The sequence below is a fragment of the Pyrus communis genome, chromosome 9 (assembly GCF_041283825.1).
Source record: "Pyrus communis isolate YQ-2024b chromosome 9, ASM4128382v1, whole genome shotgun sequence".
Classification (NCBI taxonomy): Eukaryota; Viridiplantae; Streptophyta; class Magnoliopsida; order Rosales; family Rosaceae; genus Pyrus; species Pyrus communis.
Genome location: NC_142573.1, coordinates 1,465,961 through 1,486,972, shown reverse-complemented (window position 1 = coordinate 1,486,972; position 21,012 = coordinate 1,465,961). Strand labels below are relative to the sequence as shown.

The window sequence follows — 21,012 nt, the reverse complement described above, 5'->3', positions numbered from 1 at the left end:
GGACACAAAGAAAACTGAAATGTACATGGAATTAACTGCTGAAATTGGAATCAAAATATCGAGAGTTGTTACATGGAGATGTATTAACTTCATCCACAAGCATCCCAAAAGAAAGTATTTAGATCTCTCCCTAAACCTACATATTCGCTCACTAGCTATATCCAAGCAGAGAAGCTGATCTACGACGACGATTAGACCATCGTGCTTACCGTCCCCAACAGCTCTTTTATCTCGCTCTCCAGTTTCGATTTCGTGACATCCGAAACTTGGCCATTTGAATCATCCAGCATTGAGGTCATCTTCTCCAGTTTCTGCTTGATTAAGTCGATCTGCGACGCCTCACCAGCAGCAGCGGGTACCTGTGAAGCTAATGCCTGGGTTTTGGTCTTGCCCCTGGACTTCTTAGCAGGAGCAGAATTGGATATTTCACTCAGTTCACGAACCTTCGAAGCAGCTGCCAGATTATGAAGCCGGAAATTGACGTTGGAAGCTCCAAACGGACTGTCATTTTGCGAATGGTTGAAGGCTTCTTCTGCATCAGCTAGCCTTGCAAAGGAAACACGAGCGCAGAAATTGGTGTAGAACATCTCAGTTTCCATTTCGTTCAGCTCTCCGAACTTACTATAAATCTTGATAAGATCAGCTTTTGTGGGGAGATTGGACCCAGGGCCAAATGTCACAAAAAGGGATGCAGGTGAAGCTATTTCGTCGGTCTTTCTACGCCTTTTCTTCAAATCCGGAGTTCCAGAAGCATGCTTTGATTTTCGCTTACTACCAGGCTCTGAACCTGGTGTCTCAGTAGCTTGCTTTTGTGTTGGCTTAGCAGACCTTGTCTCACTGCTCTTCTTGATTATCTTCTTCCTAGATTCAGTTTCAGGCAGGTTTTCTGCAGTCTGATTTCGGTCTTTCCCCATTGAGCCAGGTTCAGATTCTAACTTCTTTCTCTTCTTATCAGGTTGCTTCTTCTTGTATATGTCGTAGTAGGATCCATTGCGATAAATCGAGTCTCTGAATATGGACAGAAAATCCTTAACAATCTCAAAGGATTTCTTTTTGATTGGAGATGATGGATTAACAGCTGCAGAGCGGACTCCAGATAGCACGTTACGATTAGATACATTAGCTTTCATCTCATCAATGCTCTTCTTGTCATCTGCTGATGGTTTTTTCGAACTTGAGCCACCAGATATCTCATTCCCAAGCCCAAGTTCTGTGGAGTCTTTCTTCTGTAACGTCTCTGTGCAAGGATTCAGCATCTTCGGGGACCCAACAAGGTTCTCATTATAAACTTTCTGAGATTCTACTTCTATGTCTAGACTCCTTTTTCCAGTGCTTAGATTTATGAAGGGAGGGGACAAGTACTTGCTCCTTTTCCTCTCTCTTGTGGAAAAGGGGTGATCAATTTGGTCTTTCATGTCAGTTTGTGAACCGCCACTGCGCAGAATAGGACTATCACCGGCTTCTTCTTTGGTCTCGCCACCATTGCTTTCAATTCCAGTACCTTCAGCCTTCTTCCTGCTCCTTGTTAAGGCACCCTTCTTAGTTTCTTCCGTACGGTCACTAGAACCATTTTCAGCACATGATAGTTTTTTCATCTGCGTGCTCGTTGGTGTCTTTGAAAGCTTGGCCCTTCTCTTTCCGGATTCAGAAGTCAAATTACTCTCACCATGATTCTCGCCAACTTTCCGCTTCTTCGGCCCAGATGATACCCCTGCTTTCTCTGATGTTGCTCCTTCCTTTGTTTCCGCCTGAATATCATCATCCTCTCCCATTATATCAGCAATGCTCTTCTGCTTCCTTCTTTGGTATTGCCTATTCTCTAAACCTTGAGCCGAATTTTCGTGTAAAGGTTGATCAATTTGACCTGATTTTCTGGGAGAAGAAAGCCAGTCTTCAAATGGCCCTTGGTGCGGGACATCCACCGCCCTCCAGTCATCCTCAAGACCAGCAACTGGCTGCGCTTCGACGAAAACAGGCAAATGATAGCCCCCTTTTGAACAATAATATGCCGACAACCAACTCTTCAAAGCATTCAGCTGAAGCTCACTAGACGTGGACATAACTTCTGCAACATGTTTCAACTCAGCAAGAAGCTCTGCCGGGTCAGACAGACGATCCAAAAGCTTCCCAACCCTGCCTTCTGGCACAAGAACTCCTTCCTTAATTCCGGCATTTACTGCCAACGGCCGACCAACCTCACTCAGGGACTCTTCCTTTACACACCCACAACTCATCTTCAACATCACAATCCTTCCAACCTCATCCACAGCCTGCTGCACAGCATTAACAAACGCCTTCGAGCTACTCTGCCCCGACATCTCCCTAAAGTTCTCCTCAAACGGTTTCAGCTGCAATGAATTGCACCAAGCAAATGTTCCGTCCCCAAAATACGCCACCAGGAGTCTGTCTTTGGCCTTCAATTTCAGGGCATACTCCGAAGCGTCCGAAGGATCACAAATTTGTGCAGGCCACCACGGATGGCTCTTAATCTTTCCCCACACAAAATCACCAACAAGAAACTCATGTCCCTCATCATCCATGTCCTCACTAATCTCATCAGTTTTCTCATCGGGGTCTTCTCCAGTCCCATCCAAACAGCTCCCATTCTCTTCAAACCCTCCGTTCACATCGGTCCCGGTCTCAGTAATCTCAGTCCCATCCGGGCCTTCTCCAATTCCATCCAAAGAACTCCCATCTTCTCCAACCCCTCCTCCGTTCTCACCATGATCAACCTCAGCACCGCCGCTCACCGCCTTCTTCTCGTTACTCGAAACAAATTCCAACTTCTCAACTCTCCCTTTCCCTCTCAGCTTCACCAAACCCTCCTCAGCATCCGAGACATCAACACTCAGGTTCCCAAAACTCCTTCCACCGCCGGAACTTCCCCGACCGGACCCTCCCGAGTCGGTCACAACTTCCCTGATCGTCTTCTCCTCCGGAACTTCATGCTTCTCCGGTTCAGATGCAGAACGCAAATCCTCCTCCAGGGATGTAGTAGATCGCGTCCCTACCATCCCCATTTCCTGAAAAAAATTCAAGCTCAAGCTCAAACCTTGATTTCACAGCTGAACCCAATCACAAACAAAACCCAAAAACAAAAACACAAAACTATGCAAAAATATGTAAAAATCAGTACTTTCTAGGGTTTAGGTTTATGTCCAAAAGAGCTTGAAAACTGGAATAATATAATTATATTAACAACTAATTGCGCAGTGCACTAACAAACGAGAACAAATGCATACATACAATAAAAAAAAATATATATATATATATATATATATATATATAATAACCGAAAAATAAAGAGAACAGGGAAATTATATACCCGAAGAAACCAAAAGCTTCAAAGCTTGAAGCTTTTTTCTTTTGCTGGTCAACAAAACCTGCAAGCTCTGCAAATGATTGAGAAAAACTCCGATAACAAATAAATACGGATTTCCTGAATCGTATTCTGCAGAGAAAATCCGAATTCGAATTCGAATTGTGAGAGGGAGAGAAAGAAATGGTGGATGGCGGGGGGAAAATATCGCAGATAGTGGGCGAGAAATTGGCGTAAGGCGGTGGTGGGAAGAGCTGAGAGCGTAGAGAAGGAGAGAGTGGGAGTAGAGAAGAAGCGGCTATCTCGCTCTTGTTGTCGTTTTCTGGCAGAGCGGCCATCTCCACGTTTTGTGCCCGCCCAGCTGACATTTGGGTTGGTGAGGCGCGTAGACGCGAGAGTATGGAATGGGAGCGTACTCGCTGTGCTATGGGGCCATGTGGTTGTTACTGTAGGGATTTCGAAGAGGAGTAATCATGATCGCAGGTTCGATGCGGCATTGGGGATATCAAACGGCTGAAAAGCTATTATGTTTTGACGTTAAATGAAAAGCCGCGGATTTGATGTGGATGATCGCCACGTGTCCGTTGTGGATTTGGTTGGAACCGGATCCCTTCTGAGCACATCACACGGACCGTTGAAATTTGACCTAACGACTGTAATTATTTTAACTTTTAGAGGGTCTTCCTATTTGTAGCATTTAGATCAAATTTTAACGGCTTAGATCCTTTACTCAGGAGGCTGAACCTCCTAAGCTTAGGAGGGGATCCGGTTTCGATTTGGTTAAACATATCCCCTCATAAAGGCGATGCTGAATTGCTGATTGGTGATCCCAGCCAACATCTGCTTACAACGACATCGTTTTATGGTGTAACAGGTTTTGAGACTTTTCTTAGACAAATTTTTCAGCTAGGAACACTTCTATCTATTTTTCACGTGTCATAATATATGTATAGATACATTTCATATGATAGAAAAAGACAAACATAATTTATTCATTCCCCCACCTTGAAAGTTCAAAAGAATATACTATTCCTAATTTCAATTGTACTTTTATCGAGTCAAAAGAGAATTTTGCTCATAATTTTTGTCTCAAACTAGAAGGGGTTCGCTTTGCTTTCTTAAGGATGAACTCGCACATATTCGACCCAATAAGAGCATCTTCAAATAAGATGTCAAAATTGTTATGTAGGCATACAACAATAAAAAATGGCAGTAAATTCTCTCCAACCGAGCCTTCAATTTCTTAGGTGGCACTGAGTCATTTGAATGTCAAATTTATTAAATAATATTTTAATAGATTAATATAATATATAATAAATGTTGTTATGTTTTTGAAATATTTGATTGGTTGCCTTAATCATTGGACTCCACAAAAAGATAAAAATTTATTAAATGACATTATTTTTGAAATATTTGATTGGTTACCTTAATCATTGGACTCCACAAAAAGATAAAAATTTATTAAATGACATTATTATTTAACATATCGGGTGAAGCAAAATATTGTACAAAATGTCAAATTACCACTTAAGCTATCAACGATCATTTTGATGATTAAAATTTTACATTTCCTTTATAGATGCTCTAACAAGGTAAAGCAGTTATCAACATGCCGATACCAAAGACAGAAAAGAATATGGGCTTTTCGGGCAGGTTGATCTCTTCCTACATGTACATGAAGCAACGAAATGGATGAGGAAATAATGTGCACCACCCAATCGCATATGATGGAAATTGGACTAAACAAAATAGCTAGATTAACGTTGTTAAGTGATAAGAAGTGCCCACATTTACTATCTCTAAGCCAAGCAAAGTATACTTCTAGCTCCACTAGCTAAACAATCAAACAGCATAATCAAGCACTAGGGCGACCCAAGTCAAAAGACTTTTTGCTTTGGAAGTATCGGGAGGAACGTCTATGGCACGCAATCCCATCTTTGCAATGCGACATTTTGATCACAAAAGGACATTCTTTCCAACGAGCTAGAGCTCGCCCAACATAACCAAGCACTAATTTTACGAAAACCTTACAATGCTCTAATGTATGACATGCACCCAATTATTGAAGTAACTAGTTCATGAAAGCACACATTCTCTTGTTTTTTTATACTAACAAACATCGACATCATCGAGACATATACCGCTCATAACATTGGTAGATAACATGTTAGTGAAAACACATATTGCCGCCTTATTGAAATCTACAAACAACATTATCGATACAAAATCCGACGTAAGAATTTCTATAACAAATCAAACTACAAAAACCAAAGCAATCAAATATATTTTTTCAGCATAAAATTACAATTCCAACTGCATTGAGAACATTGAAGCAAGAGAGCAATGACATATCGCTAAACACCTACAATTCCAAATAAAAAGTACACAAAAACAAAGCTCATTTGCTAAAACCCCCGAACCGGATTAATTAAGCGCTAATTCATGATTAAACAATGTTAATCTTCGCCCCGGCGGCTTCCAGCTGCTTCTTCGCCTCCTCCGCCTCGTCTTTCGAAATTCCTTCCCGGAACTTCTTCGGCAAACCCTCAATCAACTCCTTCGCTTCCTTCAGCGCCAGGCTCGTCAACGCCCTCACCGCCTTAATCACCGCGATTCTCGCGTTGCTCGGCACTTCCTCGATGACGACATCAAACTCCGTCTTCTCCTCCACGACGGCGGGGCCATCGGCTGCTCCTGGCGCCACAGCAACTGCGGCGGCTGGGGCAAGAGCCGCGGCGGAGACACCGAGCTTGTCCTGGAGGTAGTCGACGAGGATGCGGGCCTCCTCGAGCGTGAGGCTGGAGATGTCAGTGCCGAGCTTCTCGATCTTTTCTGGGGCTCCGACGGCGGCGAGGGGGCGTATGTGGATGGCGCGGTGGGTGAGGGTAGGGTTTTGGGGTTTGAAGGGGAATTGGAGGGTGGGCTTGGGGGAGTGAGAAGGGAAGGAGGAAGCGGAGGTTGTGGCGGGGTAGGAGGGAGTGCCCAATGTGAGTGTGGAGAGAGTGGCAGCCATTGTTGTGGATTTTTGAGGTCTGAGAGAGAGAGGGAGAGCGAGAGAGAAATGGAGAGTGGGAAGATGATAGGATAAGGAATTGTGGAGCTAAAATGTCAATGGGTGATATCGGATGAAGCTGCTGGGTTTTATTTGGTTGACGATTTTACCCTTATGAAATGTTATAATTTTCCTGCAAATTGCATAGTAGTTCCGTCGTTCTTCAGGGGTACAAAAGGTATGTGAATAGCATTTTGAAAAGGCCAAAAAACAGAAAGGCCGACACAGGGGCATTCCGAGAATCGAACTCGGGACCTCTCGCACCCAAAGCGAGAATTATACCACTAGACCAAATGCCCACTCATGAACTTAAATTTATGACTTGATTATTATTTCAAATCATGTAGTTAGATGGGGCCGAAACACCGTATGTTATTATACAATTAGATGAAAGTTTTTCTTCAAGTGTCTCTCCAATTGTATAATGGCATGTGACGTACCGTCCTGTATTTAAGGCACATTGAAAATCTCTCCTATTCAAGGCCTTCTATCTATGGTCTAAATTGGTTTCTTACCAACACCTTTCACTAGCAATGTGGAGAACATATTAGATTATGTTAAAGTGCAACTACAATGTCCATACATTGGTCAGGCTAATTGGTTATACCGGTGTGATTGTCCTTTTGCAGAAACAACAGAGCAGTTTAAAATATCACTTTGTAAAAAACGTACGATAAAGCACTTGAAATGAGGAAAAACAAAAATTGAGAAGAGATTGGATGAAACAAGATAAACTATCCTTCCTAATCAATCTAATTCTCGGTTGTGTTCTTATATTGGATTACAAAATTGTAATAGTGAGCAACATATTTTTCCGAAATTTGAGTAACTCAAATACTCGTTCTTAATAAGTAAACAACAACTCATAAAGTTATGCGCTCGACCCAAATATTGCTCAGCACAAAAAAATTTACAACGAAAACGCCCACATCAACCAGATATTTGATAGGGCAGACCAACCAAAGCCCACATCAACTATCCAGATATTTGATATGGCAGCCCAACTTAATAGTTTTAAGCCCAAAGCCCATATTCCAGAGATTTTGGTACACGGATGCATATAATTCTTTGTATTTCATTAATTATTTACAACGACAGTTTTGCTTCCTCAATATATTTGATCAAATATTTGAGGCATCTCTCAATCTCCTACACCTTTCAATGCCACACACAACACGGTTATAGTACAGTCCCCAAACATCTGCTCACCACCTCCGGCGCTTCCTTCCGTACCAATACACGAACGCTGCTATCGATGCAGCCACAACAACGCCGGCAGTTGCATGAAAAGCGTACATTGGCCTCTCCTGAACGATGCCAGAACTGGTAACACCATGGGGTGGTGATGATGGCAGTGGTTTCTGGCCAACTGTCAATGCGAAACCCAAACCTTGCCTTTCCAACTCAGCTAGGTCCTCAACTTTCTGGCTTCAGCTTGGTGGCCTTGGCTATAGCTTCATACTCTTCCTTGGTTCCGCCTTCGAGAAAAGACCCGACAAGTTGACCTTTTCTTACCCAATAAGCCCCGAATGTGCCTCCTGAGAAGTCTCCGAAATGGACTACATCTCCTGCATTGTCCCCGTAAAACTGCCAAGACAGGGTGAAGATTCTCGAGTAAAAGAATGGTAGATAGTCGAATTCATCAACTTGGTTTCGTTCCATAATTGCAGTAACAACATGTCTTGCGGATTTTCTTGCTGAGTCAACGTGTTCGAGCCTTCTGGACTCACCAAATACTTTTACTGGAAATGTGGCAATATCTCCCACTGCATAGACTGAGCTATTACTTGACAGCATCTTTCCATTCACTTTGATCCCACCTTTCTCCAGCTTTAGTTGACCTTCAAACAGGCTCGTGTTTGGACGAATTCCTATTCCCACAACAACCACGTCTGCAGGAAGACTACTTCCATCTCTAAGATTAACAGCAGTCACCTGTAAAAGGATTGAGCAGAAAAATTTAGCATTTCAATCGCATCTAATTCAAAGAAAATGTATACATATAACTATGGAACCAATGTTTTCTCTATTTAAGAAAGTACAGAATTTGTTTTGAAGAAAGCATCTCAATAACCACTCAAAGTTCATGTTATTCCAGAAGAATTTAACATCTACCTTCCCGTCCGAGTCAATGTCAAACGAGGACAAAATGGTTCCTTTAACAAACTTCACTCCTTTGGATTTGTAAAATTCTTCATAAAAACTTGCGATCTTGGGTGTGAATAATCGGGCCACTGCAAAAACCAAAAGCATTGATCCATTTGCTTACAAGAACTCTTTCACCACAAATTGAACAGATGCCCCCCAGGACCCAACACACAGAAAAAAAGATGCAACAACGTTTGGTCTGCATCAAAATAAAAGTACTTACTGCAATGTTCTTCTGGAAAAACCATCGTTACATTCATCCTATTGATCACTAATGATGCAGCACACTCCATTCCAATGTAGCCACCACCAATGACAATAGCATTCCCACCAGAGGAAGATTCCATCAAGTTTACTAGTCTATTGGCATCAGCCAAATCTTGTAAATAACACACATTTTCAGAATCTGATCCTTTGACTCCAAATTCTTCCAGCTTCAGTGCCTATTTTCGACACACAAACACATATCCATTAAATGGAGAAAATGAATTTTCCTTAGCATCCTATACTTCGGAAATACCCCTTAAACTAATAGCGTTCTATATTCTGAAAATAATGTCCGATGCAACCACATTAACACAGCTGTAGAAAAGGTAATTAGCACTTTATAGGTCTACTACAACATTTTAACTCCTCAATCAGGTTTTGTTACTCGTTTACTTGAATTCGTGGTACATCAATATTGCTTATATTGTATTTGAAACTTTCCATTATACTTCTTTTAGCAATGACAGAACATATACAGCAAGAAAAGCAAAAAGTAAAATAAGATCAGTTTCAATACCCGAGCACCTGTTGCAATGATGAGAACTTTGTAACTTATAGTCTCTCCAGATTCTGTCAGTAGTGTCTTGCGTCTCACATCAACAGACTTGACTCGAGTTCCTATAACTAATTCGATCCCTATAAAGAAGAAGATCCAAATTATATTTCAGTTTATCTACTTCGATTTTATTGATAAAGCACCACGGTTTTTACCAAAAGTGATTACGGAAAGCACAAACAAAAAAAATACCACCCCCTATGATTCCTATTAACATATAAAGTCAAAGAAGCAAGACGTCCTAGATACTTACCATGCTCCTTATACCATTTTGGAGTTAACCTTTCCTCCTTAGCACCGACACAAGTATGAAATGATGGAAGGCGTGCAGGCGCTGCACATGAACACAATTTGCAAGAATTAAGTCAATGCAGAATTTCAGAAAGAGATATATGTGAAGTAACTAACATCAATGATGAGAAAGCATTTGCTGAAGGCATGTATCTAATACGGCGGCCAAACATTGATGTCTAATGTCTGTGATACAGAAACATTATATACCTTCTGGAAGTAGAAAGCCTTTGCTTAAAGCAGGTCTCTCATAAGGTGGAACCTGAAAAAGATATAATCGCAACCGTTGAATCTCCCGAATCATGGAATTTACTTTCACAGAATTGATCACTTATGTTACAAGTTGGTTCATGAAAATGGCGACCCCAAACCAACCAAGCTGCGAGGGTTAGGGGGAACGTCTATAGTAGACAGCCTTACCCTTGCTTTGCAAACAGGCTATTTCCACAACTCGAACTAGTGACCTTTTGGTCACAAAGGAGCTACCTTTCCGTTGTGCCAAGGCCTCGCCCTCAAAGTGTTTCACTCTTGTTTTCGAAAATTACGCGAAGCAATACTATTCCATATCACTTATGTGAGAGGGTTCATAATCGTAGGTCCACGGTTTACATTGTTCAATCCAATCAGCTAAAAAAATTCGGCACGAAAAAGTCCATTTTCCAATCCCAAAACCAATTGGCAATGCAAAGTTTGCTTAACTTTCTGATGCAGGACAACTCTCCACATCCTCACACGCTAAACAATGTTTCAATACAAACCCAAATCCTAGAATTTGAAATAATATAAGAATTCATGTATCTTTTCCTGGTTTATCATATAAAAAACACGAAACTAAAGCTTGCAAATTGCAAATTGCACACCTATTAATATATATATATATATATATATATCCATCAAACAAATGAATTATCAGCTATGAATAATTGAATTCATGAAGAAAAAAGAACTCACTGATTCTTCAGAAATGATGCAGAGCTCACCATGGGAGATGCCTCTCTTGTTGAATTCAAGAGCTGCATACCCAGCAGCCACCCCTCCTCCCAGAATAACATGAACAAAAGCCCTTCCCATCACTCCTTATTTTCTCTCTTGTCCCTCCCTCCTCCTTTTTTTTTTTTTTTTTTTTTTTTCTTTCACTGGAGTGTGGAAGAAGAGATTGAATTATATGTATATTTAATTTCTATGATTTTCTGGTAGGGAGAGCTTTCCTTTGAAGAAATGCTCTCCCGAGGAAGATGAACAAATGTTGAATGTGAAGTCGGACAGGATATCATCGAGAGAGAAAGAGAGAGACAGAGCTGCCTCCTTTTACCATTTACCCTTCATTGGATTTGCATCTGGATACCGTTGGATGGAGAAATTTTTCCATATGCGGAAAGATGATTCGGTACAACAAATGTTATAATTTAAATGGTTAGAAATTATTATTTTTAAATATCTAATCATTTATATAATAACATTTGATGTGACAGACTGTATTTCAACACGTTAAAAATCTTTTCAAATGAGGATTATCTGTGGAACCTGCAACTTGATCGTGATGATCGTTTTTTTGTTTTTCTAAGGTCGGGCTAGCGAGTGATGTGGTGACACGTGTAAGGCGGCTATCATGCCATGTGGTGGTGGATAAGAATGAGGATCCTTTTCGGATCTTGTTTGTGAGGATCTTAGAGATTCTCAAATCGTATTCATTCATCGTACATCGTGTGGTCAGAAATCATTTTAAATATTTTTATTTTAAATTAAATATGAATAGTACTTGATGAAAATTAACCGCACGATATATGATGAACGGACACGATTGGAGTGGATAATATAAGAATTTGTTGGTACTAGGAATTTTGGAAATAGTTTGAGGAATATGAGGTTGGATGGAAGTGAGATGATATGAAAATTATGCCAGAGTCGGAGAAGCCAACATAATCGTGGATCAGGTAGGTTAGTGTTTCCGCCACACATTCCCTTTTTTGAACTTATCCTCACCTCCATCTCTTCAATATTATACGTTTTTAGAAAAATTTATGAATATCAATAAACGCAATCACGTATTGTATTATTGTATGTGTTATAAGGAAGTGAAAATATAATTGATATGTCTTACTTTCACAAAGGCTAGTATATCTTCTTAGTAGATAATGCTTTGCCTTTATGAAAATTTTACTTCTACTAATTTATTTTTTTTAATTTTGATTGCATTAATTGACATGATTCGTGTAATGTGTGAGGGTTTGAATCCTAGTTTAAGGTTTATAGGGCTATTTTGGGATTAAGGTGATTTTTTTTAAAAGTAGCTTACAAAAAATAGAATTTTAATAAAACATTTTCAGTACTGTTCTTTTTTCAACAAAAGCCGGTCATACCATCCTTCCCATCAAGGCGCTTATTTTTGTAGCATGCCGGTGAACAGTGTTATTTTCTTTGGTGTAATTACTTTTTATTTGGGCCGAAACTCGAAACCTCGTATGAGGCATAAACCTGGCCCAACAACCTTCCAAGCAAGCGAGTTGGCAAACTTTAGCTATGGGCCTTATATCTAGTCCATTTGGTAGCTCCAAACCAGAGTCCAGTTGTATCTTATGGGCCATCAAAATCGATCACCAAATCCGATTGAATATTTATAAATTTTTTTTTTGAACAAATATTATAAGTAATTTTAAACACATTATTTTCTCTTGGTAATTTCAAGTCTTCAAAAAAGTGAAAAAGGTGAAGTTGAGATTCTCTTTGGATCTCTGTGTGTGAAGCAGCCAGATTAAAAAATTGAGCCGTTCAAGAAAAAGATATTATGACCATTCAAAAATTTCATTTTTCTTGATGTGAGCCCATAAGATGAGCTACTGAGGACCGCATGATTTAAGTTGAGTTGTTTGAATTTTTTGAATCTGACTGCTCTGGACACAAATAAATAAAAGGAGAGGAATTAAACAAAGTCTAGTAAATATATAAAAGTAGAGGAATTAAACAAAGTTTTTCAAGCATGGATCACGTTTTTAATGGGTCCTCTAATTGGTATCCGATTGTCTTGGTAAACGTCGATTTAATTAAGTTTTAAGTCGAATTGAAAAGGTATTGGACGGTAAGACGAAGGTATCAACTATCACTAAAATAGTTGACATGGTTATTTAACTTATTTGAACCCTACATTTTTTTTTTACAATATATTAGAAGCGTGAACTATAATATTGTTCGACTATAAATTTAGACTATACTGTTTTCCATCAAAATTTCATGAATTTATAATCTAACCACTGATATGCCAACTTATTTGCCAAGATAAAGCTTTGGAACAATCTTAATGGTCATAGTTCATATTAATAATCCGACAATATAACGTTTTAGAGATGTTGGTAAGTCCAGTTTTCCTGATATGTGATACATAAGAAATAAATAGAAGGATTGGTTGTTGCATATGCAATTAATAGAAGACGAAAGTTTAACCTCCAATTGGGAAAACATCTCGGTTGCATATATTTTCATCACGTATTCAATGTCGACCTTCTTCCTTGATGAACAAGAACTTTCGCTTTCATCCAATTTCCTACGATTTGTCACCATCCATCCCTCACATCGTCACGAGTGATCATCATGGAATCACATAACTTATCTAAAGCATGACATATATATTCTTTGTCGGCACCACTGACTTCTGTTACCATTTAGTGAGAAATTGCACTTGAACATCTCCATTATGACAATTTAATCACTCATTAATTTACAAATCACAAATATAGTAGTCTATATTGAGGTTTGCAACTTCATCATCCCTCCCTCGCATGATCACTAGTGATCATCATGGAATCACATAACTTTTGTAATGCATGAAATCTATATTCTTTTTCGACACCACTAACTTTTATTACCATTTCACACTGGTGCTGTTGTTGATACTTCAAAAATATGTTATAAAAATTTAGAGAGAAATTACATTTGAACGAGTGCATCATGACATGCTGTAGAGTTTTACAACAACTTCATAGCTCCAAGATTCACAGATCATAAATATTGTCGGCTATATTTTAGTTCGGGTGTGCAACTTCACCATCCCTCTCTAACCTGTCAACTAGTAGTCATCATGGAATCACATAACTTTTCAATAGCATGCCATCCAAAACCCTTGTCTGCACCATTGACTTTCATTACCATTTCACATTGGAGCTGTTGACGCTCTAAAATTGTCCTATTACATACTACTTTACAAAAATCTAGCAAGAATTCTCACTTGAATGACATATTTTAGGGTGTCATAACACCTTCATCACTCCATCATTCACAAATAACAAATATTGTAGTCGATATTTGGCTCATCAATATCCAAATCCATTAATTCATACATTGACTTTGGAACCATGGTCCTTAATTTGCAGGCCACCGATAAACTAATGGCACTTTAATTGAAAAGTTTATTTGAATTAGAGAAAATCTAGTGAACCCCAAAAAGGCCCGTTAGTCAATTAATTAACTAAAACTAGAATACGATTTCACGGACTTAGCTAGCAAGGATATTTTGTTATCAACATGAACCCATGTACAAGTTTTCTACATTCATGGCCGACCCAACATGTGAATTTTTCCCATCTTCCACGTGATCTTTATCGTTTGTGCTTTGCGATCAATTTCAATTGAGCATACAAAACATGTGACTGAAAAGAACGAATGGCTGAGAGACGAATTTGCTTTTCCTATTGCCTTTTGCAACAGCCAAAGGTCTGTATTCGATCATATTTTGCCATATTTGGCAATGCAAAGTCGACGAAATGGTCCCTTGAGGTTCTTTTCTGAGCTGTTTCTTTCGATAAAGGTTGGATGCTAAAGTTTAAGGTTGATTAAAATTCTCGTCCGATCTGCTATCCAGGACAATCTAATTTTGTTTGTTTCTTATAACTCAACTGTTATTGTAAGGCATAAAACATAGAAGTTGTTAATTAAAGAATGGATTAAACTAATGTCGCGCTAATACGATCTCCCTTGAAGAAGTACGTTGACTAATCATATAAAGCTATCAAAATATCAAAAAGAACTAATTAACCTGTTAAAATCGGCTCAAGTCATGCCGAGTGGATAAAATAAGAAAATAATAGAACATAAACATGCTTATAGTTCCTTAATTAAAGTCATCAAATCATTAAAAAAAGGAAAATATAATTATGATGAAACCTAACTATGTTGAGCAAAAAAATACAGAGCCCAGATTATTGATTTAGATCTTGAAAATTATAAAGAAAGCAAACTATGAATCAAGATTCAAGACTATTTATACTAATTAAAATCTCAAACAGTTTAATTACTTTGTATATCTTCAACAAAAACAATAAAAACAGATTAATTACGATATATTAATTATAAAATATATGTGCGATGAGAATTGCCATGTGTTAGCACGTTGGACTAGTAGATACCATAAAAATATACGAAATTAGAAGTATAAATTTGTAGGGAAAATAAAGTATGGAGTATAATAAGAAGCATGTGAAAACTTGCTTGCGGTGGGTGCAAGTTAGGTTCACGTCGAACATCAGTTTTGCATGGCCATGCACAACTCTGGAAAGCCGAGACCAAATCTGACAAGAATAGCCATATTAGCTTTCCGCGTGTCGATTTCCCAGCGGTTCATTTTTGCTGTATCAATTGTATCACGGCATGGGTATCTTCATCCTTCTTTCTTCGAATCTTCATGGGCATCACCACTTCCAATTTTCATGTGCAAACTCATCCTAAATAAAAGCTGTGTGATCAACTCAACTAAATCGTGAAGCTTATTAATATATAAGAACGATCAATATAAGCGTCTATCTCAATAATTATATTCAATCTCGATACTACAAAAAAAAAAAAATATGACATTTAATCATTGATATTGATTGCACATAATGAGGTGAGTAAAAGACTTCAATGACTAATAACTTATTAGCTACTGATATGTAAGATTTACTCCCTCAATTAGCCATTGTTGTACTTCTACTTTTTTCAGCTCGTTCTGTGCAACTAATTTAAATGGTTAATGTCGAACTTTTTCAGCTCGTTCTAAAATTTAATCATTGACATTGATTGCACATTATTCCCGGAACTCTTGTTTATGCCATATAAGGGAGAAAATTGAAAAGCTTAATTTCCTATTACAAACTAATTAAAATTACGTATATATAAAGACCATATATTTACATATTTAAGAAAAACACACATACATATATGTATTTATATACTAAGTTTTCATGTGGACAAACGTAAGTTTTCATATGAAATCGGTTATTTAATTACTCTCCATTTAGCAGTTGCATAGACCAGAGATCCTCCATGCTCCAGTAGTTATCATTAGATTGATCAGCAGGTAAAGGAGGAGGATAAGCATCCATATTTGCTTGGTGTGTTGGTGCGGAGTGGGAAATATCCATTGTGTCCAGAGTTTTAGAGATTGACACTTGACTTGTGCTTGCTTGATCATTGACCTCAGAGCTTTGTCCTGGTGTAATATTCTCAGCTTGCTTAATGTGCTTTTGAATTCTAGTCCTCCAATAGTTCTTGATTTCGTTATCAGTCCTTCCCGGTAGATGTTTTGCGATTTTCGACCACCTGAGTATTGCAAGAAACACTGTCAAAAAAAAAAAAAAAAAGAAAAAGAAAAAAAGAAAATTTGCAATGGGCCAAAGTTAATAAATGATTGGACAAGTACTTGTACTGGTATAGTAGTTGCTAGCTAAAAAATCCCAGAAGAAAAAAGCTGTCTTAATTAGAAAGCACACTCAGTAGAACAACATGAGAAAAGCTGCTATAAACACAACCAATTAACAGCAATAAACCCTAACCTTAAATTATACCTGCAACTTGACCATGGTTGTGCTTTTGGTGGAACTGAATATATATGTATGTGTGTGTGTGTGTGTGTGAAATAAAACTTTATGGCAATTAACTATTTGTAAAAATTCCAAGTCATGCATGTTCCATGGGTGAGATTGAAAATCCTACAAGTCCCCGCTGGACTTCTTTTATTTATATATTAGGCAGACCAGGAGCTGGACTCCTTTTATTTATATATAAGGCAGACCAGGACACAGAGACTTCTTCATTTACATAAACACAGAAACATATACTTTCCATACGTGTATATTCATATTATATACACAGATCTTACAAACTCCTCCAGTTCATTCGATCTCCAAGTTTCCATGTTCAAACCCCCATTTACTTATACCTTGAGCTTCAAAGGGATAGCTCAGGATCTTTTATATATATAAGGTATTCTGATTGATATTACTAATCCCATTATTCTTTCTTATGGATAATATCATACTTATATATATGTATATATGGTGCCCTTTTGTCCATGAATATTTATCAGGTGAGGGGGTCGAAAAAAACTATGGGCTAAATGCAGGAGAAAAATTCTTCAAGATAGTACATTCCATTTAACGCACATTAATATTGATCATAATTTAGTGTCCTACCTAACCATGTTCCTAGAATTAGTAACTATCATTTGAGATTTTTAAACTCTTTGATTAGCAGTTAAATTATGATTAATTTCTTAGCAGAAAGCTCTTGTTGCGAGCGCTGCCTCCATGCATATTATTAGTACGATCAAAAGAATACAAGCATCCAAAACAGTATGGTTCACGTCGGTTTCAACCAAAGTAAAAGGTTTTGTCCTTTACTTCAAAGTGAGAGCTAGGGTTGGCATGTGAGAAACTGACAGGGGTTTACCTATGAATGGAAGGTTTCTATTGCTCCAAATACTTTTTTGGGTCGACTTCACCAAAGTGCCTCTCAATATATATCACAAAGTCCAGTCCACCACCACATCTAGTTTGAGGTATTTTTCTTCCCACATAGACAAACAGTTTCCAAATCTTTAATTTGGACTTTATCATTAATGATTATGATTTATTAATAACACGAAAGAGCATTCTAATTATTTTTAATTTTGTTACCAGTTATAACAGCTTGTTTCGTCTTCTCATATCAAAACAATTCATCCTCAACATATATATTCTTTTAATTTGGTCACAAATGAGAGTTTCTCTGAATTTCTACCCTACTCGTACTGTTCTACTCATTACATCATCTATTCTCACCACTGGGTTGATCTCAATGATTTATCTCGATAATTTTTTTGACATTTCATCACGATGATTTTTTTATTTCAGTTCATCTCGATATATATTGGAACAAGTCATAAGAGCGGAACTTTGAAAAAAACAAAAACACGCCCCCCCCCCCCCCCCCCCCAAACCCCCCAAAACAAAACAATTTCATGGGTCCATCCAGCACAAGAGAATTACATATATATAGAGAAGCTATGCTACACAGAGTTGTCCTGCAACACACGTGGGAGAGCTTTAAGCTGTTGATTTGGTGGATTCCAATACATGTAAACCCACTCAACCAACGACTGTTGAAGATGGTACACCAATTATGGATAAGTACCACATTTCAATTTTTTTAAATAAAAGAAAAAAAAAATGATCAATTACTTGTCCTTCTCAGTAAATTGGCTGGCCTGGAGATATCTAAAATTATTTTGGAGAATAAAAAAGGGTTGTAAGCAATAATTATGATGTTGCCCTTGACACAGATCCAACAATCTGGTATTAATTGGTAATAGTTAAAGGATACGTCCACTGCAATGATTTGTCACAAGCCTCCAGAAATCCATATATCTTATAACATACCTATGAGAGATCGAGGGACAATTCTCGGTGATGAGTAAGAGTAGGTTATATCTAGGATTTGAAACTCTCTATTGTTACCCCCAAAAAAATAACAGAGACACAGAGAACGGTTGAGGCTGAAAAATGTACCAAAGATTTTGCAATCTTCCGGATGGATGAAATTGCTGTAATAGAAAAATATGTATGCAGAATCAAAATGAAGGACAAGAATTGAATTGGGAGTTTTGTAGCCCTAAATACAAAGAAACAGATCTTTCTCAGGATTTTTGCTGTCAAAATTTTGTTGGAAAATAGCAATTAAACCCTACTTCTTCATACAAAATTACCTCTCTGTCTCTCGGTTAGGTTCAAAACTATTCAAATAGGGCTGCTGACAAGTGATCAAAGCCCGATGAATCAAAAAGAAGAAACCTAGCTACTTAGCCATCCAAATTAAGAAGGTGACGAGGAGAAGTAGAATAGTTGGTCATAAGACTCGCAACTTATCAAATCATATGTATATACCTGTCCTTGTCGTTAAATTATCAGCGTACTTACATACTTACCTTAATGTTTTGTATGTGAATAAAAATAAAAATAGGAATGATCACCTGTTACCCCACTTTGCATGCAGTTCCATAATCAAAAGTTGTTCCTCAGGAGTGATATTGCCTCTCCGAACATCAGGCCGCAGATAATTCAGCCACCGGAGTCGGCAGCTCTTCCCAGTACGTTTGAGACCTAGTAACATAATATAAACCTAGTGACATATTATATAATATGTGGACATGTAGTTCTAAATTATTGAATTGTTCTAGCTGGGGTTTGATAAATACATAAATAGCTAGGGATCAAACATGTTAATTAATTACCAGCAGCTTTGGCTAGGGAGTTCCATACACCTTCACCATGATTTGCAATGTAGTTGATGAGAATCAGATCTTCTTCCATGGTCCATGGCCCTTTTCTCACTTCAACATCCTGGGATGAACTATTGCATGGATTTTTATCCATTTGGTTTCTATGTTTGTGCGTTTTGGAGAGAGAGAGAGAGAGAGAGAGAGAGAGAGAGTCAGTTAGGCAAGATAATAAGAGATAATGGGTAGCTGGGGGTTCTTATAGAGGGAGAGCAAAATATTTTTTCACAGCAATATTACTGAGTTAATCAGCATTAGTCGAGAGCTTTTAATCTTAACTCGTTCAATCAATTATACAAGGATGTATATTATTGTCCATGACACATACTTATTCGCATGCATGACTTTCGATTGGTTCGGGTAGAATAAAATCTGTATACAAAAATTTCCATGTATCAGCGAACATGAACACATGCCCTCCTACGTAAGCATAATGTATCCAGAAACATGTGCATGCGTAAGTTTAGTCTTAGAGATATTCATTTTTTAGAAAAATCAAATTGAAAGGACCATATATACGTACACACAGATATACATACATATAATCATATATATATATATATATATGCATATATGCATATATATGCATATACTATATATATATATATATATATATAGAGTGTGGTTCGATGAGTATTCGAAAACTAAGCATTAGGTGTTCAGAGACTCATGGTCCTCAATCACAACAGATTCCATATGAATTTATTGATTTGAAGGTAATTAATTCAACGTTGTTCCGGTCGAACTTAAAGTTTAGGGTTCATTCTTGGGACTCTCGAAACCCGAGAATAAACCGTAATGCATTTCAATATATATTGGTGATGCTAGAGAGATCGTTTACTAATAAATTGTAATGCAGGTCAATATATATCAGTGATGCTATAAAGGTCATCTACTTAAATCATATTGTGTAGACTACATGATGTGACAGTTGATTGTTAGATTTTTTTTGTTTAAATCATTAGAGAAAGTATTCAATCATCAACTGGTACATCATGTGATTTACAAAATATGATTTAAAAACATGGTATTCCTGCAGCATTTTCATGTATATATAACTATGCCACTTAAACGAAATGAAGTGTGTCGTTAACTCATTGCTCTAGAAATTAATATAGTTTGATGCATGGGTACATGTGCATTATCATTTGAGTAATGCTGCACTTATTACATTTTTCATACCACATTTGTCTCATATCTTCCATAGAGATAGAGTCTATCAGCATATGTGGGTCTCATCTTCATTGGGGAGTTTGTACAAAATATATGGTAAAGTATTATTTTTGTTATCTTTTTCATCCTTTCCACCGTTGCATGTGTACGGGAAACCCACTATATATCATTTTTGACAATTTCTAAACCATTTGATTTATTCCCAACAAAAAGAACATCAGAGTTACACATATCAACTATATCAGTATATCAGTTATATACACACACATGTTTGTGTGCCGGATGCTTGTTCATCGTCATCTATATGCAAATTGTGCTATGTTTTTACTCCCTAATTAATTTGATTATTGCGTTAAATAGCACGCAAAAGTAATTATATGTGGAGTAGTACGTATTACTGTGTGGATAATGTATTAACACTACACTCAGTATCGAAGAAGAAAAGCAAAGAAGAAATATTGCAGAAGAATGTAGAGAGAGAGAGAGAGAGTGAATGAACTGTTGTATTGAATGAATTGATTGAGACTACAAGGATTTCTGTTATATAGGCTACAATCTTAGCTTCTCAATTAAACTACTAACAGCTAACTAACTTTCTTATCCTTTTAACAGTCTAACAACAATCCTAAGAACCTTAGCTGACGGGT

At 37.8% G+C, this 21,012-nt stretch overlaps 4 protein-coding genes, 1 long non-coding RNA gene and 1 other non-coding gene across 8 annotated transcripts; 1 reads left to right on the top strand and 5 right to left on the bottom strand.

The window, feature by feature from the left end:
* Positions 1–22: 22 nt before the first annotated feature.
* On the bottom strand, positions 23–3,712 carry LOC137739371 (PWWP domain-containing protein 3-like). Its single transcript, XM_068478939.2, has 2 exons — positions 3,326–3,712; positions 23–3,023 (listed from the first exon to the last, which is right to left on the bottom strand). Exon 2 carries the CDS (start codon positions 3,018–3,020, stop codon positions 192–194), a length of 2,829 nt encoding a protein of 942 aa, XP_068335040.2. The 5' UTR covers positions 3,021–3,023; positions 3,326–3,712; the 3' UTR covers positions 23–191.
* Positions 3,713–5,578: 1,866 nt separating this feature from the next.
* Positions 5,579–6,419, bottom strand: LOC137739524 (large ribosomal subunit protein bL12c). Its single transcript, XM_068479119.2, has one exon. It carries the CDS (start codon positions 6,330–6,332, stop codon positions 5,766–5,768), a length of 567 nt encoding a protein of 188 aa, XP_068335220.2. The 5' UTR covers positions 6,333–6,419; the 3' UTR covers positions 5,579–5,765.
* Positions 6,420–6,598: 179 nt separating this feature from the next.
* On the bottom strand, positions 6,599–6,670 carry TRNAP-UGG (transfer RNA proline (anticodon UGG)). The gene has a single exon. It is a non-coding gene; the product is annotated as a tRNA-Pro (tRNA).
* A 756-nt stretch (positions 6,671–7,426) lies between these two features.
* LOC137739487 (monodehydroascorbate reductase 4, peroxisomal) lies at positions 7,427–11,002 on the bottom strand. Its single transcript, XM_068479071.2, is given in 8 exon segments — positions 7,427–7,793; positions 7,795–8,306; positions 8,487–8,605; positions 8,743–8,962; positions 9,304–9,422; positions 9,596–9,676; positions 9,844–9,895; positions 10,585–11,002. Coding segments are annotated over 8 exon segments (1,440 nt in total). The 5' UTR covers positions 10,705–11,002; the 3' UTR covers positions 7,427–7,576.
* A 4,617-nt stretch (positions 11,003–15,619) lies between these two features.
* LOC137739921 (MYB-like transcription factor EOBII) lies at positions 15,620–19,371 on the bottom strand. 2 transcript variants are annotated; one of them, XM_068479668.2, is made up of 3 exons: positions 19,148–19,371; positions 18,887–19,016; positions 15,620–16,200 (listed from the first exon to the last, which is right to left on the bottom strand). In XM_068479668.2, exons 1-3 carry the CDS (start codon positions 19,287–19,289, stop codon positions 15,885–15,887), a joined length of 588 nt encoding a protein of 195 aa, XP_068335769.1. In that variant the 5' UTR covers positions 19,290–19,371; the 3' UTR covers positions 15,620–15,884. The 2 variants fall into 2 exon arrangements, with proteins under 2 accessions (XP_068335769.1, XP_088556708.1); XM_088700582.1 differs by having other exon boundaries at positions 18,887–19,035; positions 19,148–19,284.
* Positions 16,197–17,539, top strand: LOC148693997 (uncharacterized). Of its 2 annotated transcripts, none has more exons than XR_015966974.1 (2): positions 16,197–16,863; positions 17,160–17,539. It is a non-coding gene; the product is annotated as an uncharacterized LOC148693997 (long non-coding RNA). The 2 variants fall into 2 exon arrangements; XR_015966975.1 differs by having other exon boundaries at positions 17,157–17,539.
* Positions 19,372–21,012: the final 1,641 nt, after the last annotated feature.

Coding starts and splice junctions, on each gene's coding strand:
- LOC137739371 (XM_068478939.2), bottom strand. CDS start 3,020: ATGGGGATGGTAGGGACGCGATCTACTACATCCCTGGAGGAGGATTTG.
- LOC137739524 (XM_068479119.2), bottom strand. CDS start 6,332: ATGGCTGCCACTCTCTCCACACTCACATTGGGCACTCCCTCCTACCCC.
- LOC137739921 (XM_068479668.2), bottom strand. CDS start 19,289: ATGGATAAAAATCCATGCAATAGTTCATCCCAGGATGTTGAAGTGAGA. Junction 19,017..19,147: donor CTCCCTAGCCAAAGCTGCTG/GTAATTAATTAA, acceptor TTATGTTACTAG/GTCTCAAACGTACTGGGAAG. Junction 16,201..18,886: donor CATGCAAAGTGGGGTAACAG/GTGATCATTCCT, acceptor TGCAATACTCAG/GTGGTCGAAAATCGCAAAAC.